This window comes from Physeter macrocephalus, chromosome 13 (assembly GCF_002837175.3).
Source record: "Physeter macrocephalus isolate SW-GA chromosome 13, ASM283717v5, whole genome shotgun sequence".
Lineage (NCBI taxonomy): Eukaryota > Metazoa > Chordata > Mammalia > Artiodactyla > Physeteridae > Physeter > Physeter macrocephalus.
Window position 1 is genome coordinate 86,393,486 of NC_041226.1, and position 9,363 is coordinate 86,402,848.

The 9,363-nt window shown below is 50.5% G+C and overlaps 1 protein-coding gene across 17 annotated transcripts in view; it reads right to left on the reverse strand.

Annotated features, from left to right (window-relative positions):
- Positions 1-9,363, reverse strand: part of PRRC2B (proline rich coiled-coil 2B) — a 68,481-nt gene that overhangs the window by 25,194 nt on the left and 33,924 nt on the right. For all 17 annotated transcript variants that reach the window (XM_055089429.1, XM_055089428.1, XM_028497520.2 and 14 more), the window contains 3 exons: positions 5,674-5,977; positions 3,884-4,068; positions 1,203-1,398 (listed from right to left, as the gene is read on the reverse strand). In XM_055089429.1, the coding sequence (XP_054945404.1) occupies positions 1,203-1,398; positions 3,884-4,068; positions 5,674-5,977 (685 nt within the window). The remainder of the gene's footprint in view (positions 1-1,202; positions 1,399-3,883; positions 4,069-5,673; positions 5,978-9,363) is intronic.

A 9,363-nucleotide genomic window follows, 5' to 3' on the forward strand; every position in this document is an offset into this window, starting at 1 on the left:
GGGCCCGTGAGCCATGGCCGCTGAGCCTGCGCGTCCGGAGCCTGTGCTCCGCAACGGGAGAGGCCGCAGCAGAGGGAGGCCCGCATACCACACACACACACACACACACACACACACACACACAAAAAAAGTCAGAAACTAAGGAGCTCATCAACATAATCAGTTAGAAAAAGAACAAAATACTTTCAATGGAAATAATGAGGGGGGAAAAAAAGCAGAAGTTAATGAAATAAAAACCAAATAAAATACAGGAATTAAGAAATCCGAAAGATGCTTTTTAAAAGTAGCTTTAAAGGGACTTCCCTAGTGGCGCAGAGGTTAAGACTCCGCACTCCCAATGCAGGGGACCTGGGTTTGATCCCTGATCAGGGAACTAGATCCCACACGCATGCCGCAACTAAGAGTCTGCATGCCACAACTAAGGAGCCCGCATGCTGCAACTAAGACCTGGTGCAACCAAAAAATAAAAATTAATAAAAATTAAAAAATAAATTCAGTTTATTAAAAAAAAAAAAAAACAGCATTAAAAAATGGCATTAGGACTTCCCTGGTGGCGCAGTGGTTAAGAATCCGCCTGCCAATTCAGGGGACACGGGTTCGAGCCCTGGTCCGGGAAGATCCCACATGCCGCAGAGCAACTAGGCCTGCGCACCACAACTACTGAGCCTGCGCTCTAGAGCCCGCAAACCACAACTACTTGAAGCCTGCGCACCTAGAGCCCGCAACAAGAGAAGCCACCGCAGTGAGAAGCCTGCACACCACAACAAAGAGTACCCCTGTTCGCCGCCAACTAGAGGAAGCCTGCACGCAGCAACGAAGACACAATGCAGCCAAAAATAAATAAATTTATTTTTTTAAAAAAAAGGCATTAGACAAACCTTGGGAAAGACTAATCAAGGAAAAAAAGAGAGAAAACACAAAGAACATTAAAGAATGGAAAGACGGACAAAACAACATGGCAGAGATATAAAAATTAATTAAAGCAATTTACAATGCATAATCTTAAGGTCTCTTCCTGACAATTCTTTGTGCAAGGTACTATCATACCCTCATTTTGGGAAGTAAAACTCAGACTGGATATGTGACTTGCAAAGAGGTCAGATTGGAATCCAGATGGGTGTGTCTACCTCCCAAGGCAATACCCTTAAACACCACACTGTCCTGAGCTCCACAGGGATGGGCCACTGGACCACGGTGCTTACCCGAGGGATGTAGGGCTGAGGGATAGAAATCCACTGGGGTCCGAGTGGGTGGGATTCGTGGGTCCATGTAGGAAGGCATCATCATCCACCTGGGGTCGAAGCCCAGCATCTGAGGATGGTGCGGGTAGAAGGTGCGCTGCGGGTGGGATGGCGGAGGGTACACCGGCTGCCAGTGCTGCATCTTGTACAGCTGCTCCTGACCAGGGGAGAGAGACCCGGTTGGACAGGTGCTGTGGGGCAGAGAGGCTGTGCGTGCGCGCACACACACACACACTCTTCCAGCTTTCCATCAGGTGGCAGAGACAACCCACCCAGAACAGAAGACCACAGAGGGGAGGCCCCAGGGCATTACAGCATTCAGGCTCTGGCTCTCTCCCAGGACTGACGGACAGTCAGTCAGTCATGCCATCATCACAACTGGGCCCTCAGGCTCCTCTGCAGACTGGGCTTTCATTTAGATCAAACACTCTCCTGGAGCTGACACGTGACCACCACAGCTCCCAGAGCATATTTCCCTGTCTTCAACCGCCACTAGACGACACTCCTCCTCCTCCCCTCCTTCTGTCCCTTCAATCCACCCTCCTCACTCCAACGCCCCGACCATGTCAGGAGCCTTCAAGGGTCCTCCACAGCTCTGCCTCTGACAGCCCGAGTCCGACAGGGCTGCACATGACCTACAGGGCCCTGCGGGTCCTGCCCCATCCGCCTCTCCAGCATCGCCTCCCACGACTGCCCCGGCCCTCCACTCCACATGCCTGCCTGCCCGCCTGCCCGCTTTCGGCCTTGGAAACACGCCGGGCCCTCTGTTCCCTCCAGCACCAAACCCGCTCACCCCTACCCATCCTTCAGGTTTTGGCTTGAAGAGCACTGCCTCTGCGAACCCGCCACAGTTCCTGAGGCAAGATCAGGTCCCCTGTCCTCGGCTCCCACAGCACTGGTGCTTCTCCTGTGTAACTCTGTTGTTGGCTGTTTCCCTCCCTAAACCAAGAGACTACATGCCAAGTTCACTGCAGTATCCTCACCTCTACCACCAGACTTGGTAGGAAGAAAATTTCACTGCACAAAAGGACACGTGTAAAGCATCAATAGAGTATTAAAAATCAAGAACCTCGACCCAGTGAGGATTCATTTCAGACCCTGCTCCACGGCACCAGTGACCTCCAGGGCTGCCCTCACAACTGCATCCCGAACCAGCATTCTGGCAGGATGCAGGTGCAGAGTCAGACAAGGAGGACACACCCTTTCCTGCCAGCCGCCTGGCTGGCACAATCCCAGCCTGGGCTGGATTCCCTGGAAGGCTCGCCAGGGCTCAGGGCACTTCTGAGGAGCACTCAGAACTCAGTAAGCAAAACTCCCCTGGTCTCTGCCCACAGCTCCTCCTCCTGTCTAGACCCCAGGTAAGCTGACCAGAGAGTCTGTTTTCCAGACTCCTTCAGGCTGCTCTGACACGTCAGACTTCTTTCTAATCTTAAAGACGGATTTACCTGTCACTGCCCCACAGAAGAGTTACCTAGAGCAACTGTTACTACTGTGCCTGGCTCGAGTTACTCCAGAGATCTCTCCAGTCAGCAGTAATTCTTCACCAAGCCCGGGAGTAACTGCACGGTGCCTGCTCACCGTACAATGCTACAAAAGCACAATGAATGTAACTTACTGTTTAGAGCACAGGACATGGTGGGCTTCTGGAATGCTTCCTAGAAGCCCAAGGAAAGTAGGGTCTGGGGTGAATGTTGTAAAGGCAACTAAAAGAGATTCTGGGGAAAGGCGGAGACTTTGATCTGTGTCTCCAGGGCACCCATGTTCTGAAACTTTTTTGATTATTAACAATAATTTACTGCACACCTAGCTGCTGAGCTAAGTAACGTCCACGCATGATCTCAGTTTCCCACCAAAATGCATTGTTCATCAGTAATAAGCTTCACTGATTACGCCTGTAAGACAAACAACTGCCAATGAGTGGTTCCAGCTCAGCAAGATCACCAGGCCTGTAAGAGACTGCTGGAATCACAACCATTACCCATATGATCTTCCTCAGAGCAAAGAGTAGGTCCTTTTTAAGATTTATGGAGCACCATTAAAGACGACATCGATCACACCGAGAAACCCGTTTACAGGCATCATAGAACCCTCACCGCCACGCCGAGAGGCAGGGACTCGTTCCTTCTGCTTTACACTGACCTGTCCAAGGCCACACACAGCTGAATAAGCTTCACCGGTAGGACCAGAACCCAAAGCTGTCTGATCCAAAACCTACAAACCTACGTTCTTAACTGAACGCTAACACGCCTCTCCTGGAAGCTCTCCCAGCAGCTCCCAGGCCTTCCTTACTCCTTGGGAGGCTCCCAGGGTGGGGCCCGCTGTCAGTGTAGGGAGTGGCCACAGTGTGCAACTCTGGATGAAAACCACTCAGACGCCACTAACCAGTCCTTACCGGCATTAGACAACAGGGTCCATAAACTGCCAACAGGGGTTTTCATCCACAGGGTAAATGACCTGGAGGAACTGAAGGCAGGGCTGACGTCCCAAGGCCCTCACTCCCGGCATCCCTGCTGGTGACTGGCATACACGAGGGTGGGTTTCTATTGATTGTTTTACTGGAAGGGGGCGTGGGGAAAAGGAGAGGGGACAGCTACTCCATGGGCAGGTCTGTTTACAACACCTGCTAAGCGACTCCTGTTTACCTGCTGCTGCTGGCGCTGGAACCTGGGCGGAAGCGACTTCTGGCACTTGCTGAGCTCCTGCGCGGGGGACCCAGGCTCCCTGGCCCGCTCGTCACCGCTGCCGCTCTGAGCCGTGGCTGGAGGAGCTGGAGGGGCTTCTTCCGAAAACGTGTTGGGGGCTTCCTGGGCAGAGAACTCAGGGGAGCCTACGGAACAGATAAGCAGAGAAACGGCCAGGTGAGCTCACAAAAGCTCAGCTGAGCGATGTCTAGGGCAGACGCTTTGTCTTGCTGGCAGTCCTCGAACCCCGGCACTGTGCTAAATGCTCCCCACACACAAGCTCACGGACTCCCCCACATCGTCACTGCTCCAGAGGGGAAAAAACTAAGGGTCGAGAGATCAGAGGAACGCCTGAGGTCACACCGTCAGCAGGAGAGCCGGGATGTGGTTCCGGGTGGGAGGGGCTCTGTTAAAACAGACCCCAGTAAATCACAGCGGCCGGGGCTCAACGAGAGCCCCACATCCACCCTCCACCCAAGGTTGTGTGAGCCGGCCGGCCAGGCAGCCCCGCTGGCCTGTGTCCTCATCTGTTCAATGAGGACAACAACTGCACCTACCCGACCAGGCCTCTGGAGAATTAATTCGCTGAGACGATCCACGTAATGCACTTAAAATAGCGCCTGACAAGAAGTAAATGCTCACCACAGTCTCCCATATCACTATTCTCCCTGAAATTCCCTTCTCTCTTGCCCCATCCCAGCTTTGCATTCTTTTTTTTGTCTGGCTTTACTGAGATATAATTGACATTTTGTGCTCTTAAATCTACTGCAGGAGGCAAACAAACGCCAATGCAAAGCCTTGGGGACCCAGCGTCCCAGAGGAATACTGACAGGCAGGGCAGGTGCAGAGGGGCTCGGGGCATACCCCATACCCAGGCCCAAGCTCACGCCCTGCCGTCTACTTCCTGGACTCTCCACTGCCGCGCCTCAGTGAGTCCCTGACACTGAGCCCAGGCTTCGCGCAGACTTCGGTGACAGGACGTTTATTTACAGGAGGACGAGGGTCGATTTCTCTGAGTTCCTCGGCCAGAAGGGCACTGATGACCACCCCATCTCCAACGAGACCTCTATCTGAGAAGCTCTCCGCGACTGAAACTAGCATCAGGCCCTGCTCTGCTTAAGAGAGCTGGTTTCAGGTGATTCAAGAAGGTCACAAAAAACACAGCTGATCTCATTCCTTAAAATTGCAGCAAGAGACACCCTCCACCACCTAACGCTGTTCAGCGTCTCTTGAGCAGCCACGTGATCCACTTCTTTTAGAATAACTGTCAGGGAAAATGTATGCTAACAAGCGGGCAGGCTTCTTTCAACGTCCCGAGAGAGATCCTGTGCGCCTACTGAAGTCCTCCAGCACCTGCGTCTTCAGTCGAGCCAGGTGGTAACACCGGCAATGACAAAACCGGTGGCGTTGCCGTGAGTACGTGAGTGCTTTCTGCATCTAGAAATCGCTAAGTGCTCGTGTACATGCTCCCCCGTGGCCCCTCAGCACGTGGGGAGGTACAAGCTCTCATCAACCCACTTCACAGACTCGGGAATGCGTGCCAGAGAGGTGAGGTGTCTGGACAGCTGGTTTAAGCGGTAGAAATGGGATGTGAACCCAGGCACCTGGCCCAGGCCGAGACTCTTAACGACCGGGACTCCCACACATCAGCTGTGAGTCACGGTGGTGCTAAAAAGCCAGGGAGACGCAGACAACCAACCAGCGACACAGCGCAGGGTTTCCAGGTCATGGGATGGGGCCCTACAGCTCACCTCTGCGGACAGCTGGGCCATTCTCCTGTGGGGCGCCTGGAGAGCGGGGCGCCTCCTTCCCCGCCGGCTCCTGGGCCCCGCCCACCTTCTGAGCCCGCCTGCACTTCTGGTCCAGCTGCTTGAGTTTGGCGGCACAGGCGGCCAACCTCTCCTCCCGGGCCCGGCGCTCCTCCTCTTCCCGGCGCTTTCGGGCTCGCTCCACGGCCTCGGACATCTCCGACTGGACGAACTTCTGCCTCGGGGGTGGCTTGTCCTCTTTGTCCTCGACAGACTGCTGCCGGAACACACTGCCCATGGAGGACTTCTGCCGAGAGAAGATGGTCTCAGGTGAAACGCACATCACAACCCGGGCACAGGCGCCCCCAGGATGGGATGGGCTCTCCTTCCCAGGACCCTCACGCACCTGAGAGAGGCAGCGCGGCCCCGCGGCAGGCGGACCTGGGTTTCAATCCTGCTCTGCCCTTTACTATATTTGGAATGAGGCTTGGGTGAGCGCCAACGTTCTACACCTTAGTTTCTCGTTTTGAACGATAATAAAGGAAGCCCTCGGGATTGTGAAGGTACATTGAATCATTTGCAAAGCACTCAACGCCGTGACTGACACGCAGGAAACACTGAGAAAATGGACGCTCTCACCACCACTACGGAGCACACAAGATTAGGGCCTCCACAGCCAAATACCAAGAACAGGAAAGCACACACTCATCATTTCTTAGCCACAAAACTGCTCTACTGCTTCTCCCACGACAATATGTAAACCTCTGGATAGGAAGAGCCACAAGAAATTGAAATTCACACTCAGACATAAGGTTTCAAAGTGATTCTTTATATATAAAAATAAATAAGCATCTCTAAAAACATCTCTTTGGGATATTTCATCCACTTTTGAATCTCTCGCTGGTTGTCAGTTACTGGACAACAAGCAGAGTGCCACCAATGCAGCGTGAAAAACTATCAACACTGCGAAGATTTCTCACCGACTGGCAGGAAGTGAAGCTGCAGGCAGAATATGCAATAAAAGATGATGGGCATGTTTAACTGGACCCCAGCCACTGGAATTCCAATGAGGTATGACTAGCAAAAAAATATATACAACTTCCTGTTTTGAGTGGTAGTTACACAGATGTATATAATTGTCAAAAAGTCATCAAACATAAAAAAACAAGATCTATGCCTTTTTGTGTATGTTAATTACATAAAAGCAGTATGTCACACAGTGACTGTAGCCAAGGAGTTTTCCCCTAAAAACTAACTTCTCATAATCCAGAGACAATTGCTACAATCACAAGATTATAAACTTCTAATTTAGAAGCACGAAGGCACTTTTTACCAAAGTGTGCACTCTTCTCCTTTGCCCTTGACCGCTGCCATCTGTCCACGCTCCATAATGGCTGTGCCCTGTCTCACCCCATGGCTTATCTATCCCATGACCTACCTTACCCCCTCGTGTTCAATACATCCTTGCAGATGATCCTTAAGGCATATCCCTGACTATATTCCCTTCAGAATTTCCCAGAAATGAAATAGCAGAATCAAAGGGTATAGTCTTGAGGCACATCATCAAGACTACAGATGTGCCTTTCAAAGCTGCCCAAAGATGAGCTATCATTTTATAAACTAAATGTTCTGCAAAATATTTAAACTGTGAAAATCTTTTCAGAAATTTGGATCCATAAAAGTTAGAGATTTTATCTTTGTTGACTCTACTCAGATAATTCAGTGTTGTTATGAGCAGATGAAAGTGAAACCTTCTTTTGAATACCGAGCAACCCCAATATATAAATGAAATTTGGATTAATTGCAAGGTAATTTACAAGAGTCGTATTGTGTCTGTTTTCACTTGTGTCCCCTGTACCGAGCACAGTGCCTAGCATGACAGGTACTCAATAAAAAAGACTGAAGGCTTTACTTATACCGAGATGTGGAACAGGAGCCCTCTAACTAGCAAAGGGCACTGAAAATGGCAATTTTGCCACAAGTGTACTTAAAATTCACGCCTTCCCATCCCCAGCTCTGCCCCTCCTGCTCAATTTAGTCCGAAAGTCACGCGAGGCGGCAGAACAAGGAAGGCACCTGGTGCCCGGGAGTCAGAGAGCTCAGGGCAGGTGGTCAGAGCCCAGGGCAGGTGACGAAAGTGTGCACGTGGAGATGTGGCTGGTGTGGGAGCTGAGGCCCAACCAAGCAGGGTGAGGAAGAAACCCCTAGCAGAGATGGCCCAGCAGGGAAATTCAGGGCCGCGTGGAGGTGGGGTGCACTGGCATCTGAGTGGCTGAGGAGGGCACCCGTGCAAGGGAGAGAGGGTGGGGGCAGAAACAGGGAGCCTGACCGAATAGGTACAAATACTAGGGACCATGGCAAACAGCTAGAATGACCTCTGTGGCACTTGAGACATCCTTGTGATTCACGTGTGTGCGTCACATACCTATGCGTCCTGACTCTGTCCACGGAGAAGGTCCAGGGGCAGTGGCACTCTATAACAGCAGTGAGTACTCCTGGTGCCCACATATTAGTTTCTAAATATCATTAAAGGCTGACTCCAGGGCCAAGGTAGGATAAGGACCAAAGGAGCTTAAAAAAAGCTTGTTCTATCAGAAAGCAAGGAATTCCTCAAAAAAGAATGGAGACGTAAAAAGCACACGGCTGCCAGCTTGAAGAAGCTCCCAAATCAAAGACAATCTGAACATCAAAAGAAACAACGAGAGCAACAGACTATAACCCACTGATATTAATTAATTAAAAATTTGATGAGAAACAGGATATTCGTAGTCTCAGAGTAATTCCCCACAAAATTGCTATCAATTACAAATCTGCAAGAGTGTGTGAAAGCTCCATGGTGTGAAACTTGGTAGTCACCACCTTAATCAAGAGATCAAAGTGAAGGTTGTCTGAGTGGGCAGAGAGGAATCACGGTCACCCAGCAGGATGCAATGAGAGGAGTCAGTGACAGTTCTGAGAGATTCTAGCCAAAAAAATGGAAACCTTGAACCCAATCATGAGGAAGCACCAGACAAACCCGATTTGAAGTGCATTCCACAAAATAGCTGGCTTGTCATCTTCCCAGGTATCAATGTCATGAAGGTTTAGCAAAGGCTGACAAGCTGCTTCAGACTGAAGGGAACTCAAGAGCAGGACACCTGAGGCAGCGTGTGACTCTGAACTGGATCCTTCTGTATGAAGAACATTAATGGGACAATGGGTGAAAGGGGGACAGAGTCTGAGGATTAGATGGCAGTGATGTATCAATGCTAATTTCCTGGATTTGACTACGGTTACCTAGAGCGAATGTCATTTTTTGGTAGGAAACAGATACCAAAGTGTTCTGTGGTTGACGGGCTGATGAGGCTGGCAACTTACTCTTCAAATGGTTCTGAAAAAAATATTCTTTCTATTACACCAACTTTTCTGTAAGTTTGTGACTGTTTTCAACATTTTAAAAGAAAATTTTTAAATTAAAAAAAAAAAAAAAAAAAAAAAAAAAAAAAGAATGTCCACCTAGGCTTTTTCAGAAGCCCGACCACTGAACTCAGTGAGACATAAACACACAGGACAGCCCACTAGATGACCTGCTGGAGTCTTTGCCTTGGATCTCCGGTCAAATGAACTTGAAAGGGCTCGTGTGTGTGTGTGTGTGTGTGTGTGTGTGTGTGTGTGTGTGTGTGTGTGATGGGCTGGTTGGGGTGTCATATGTCG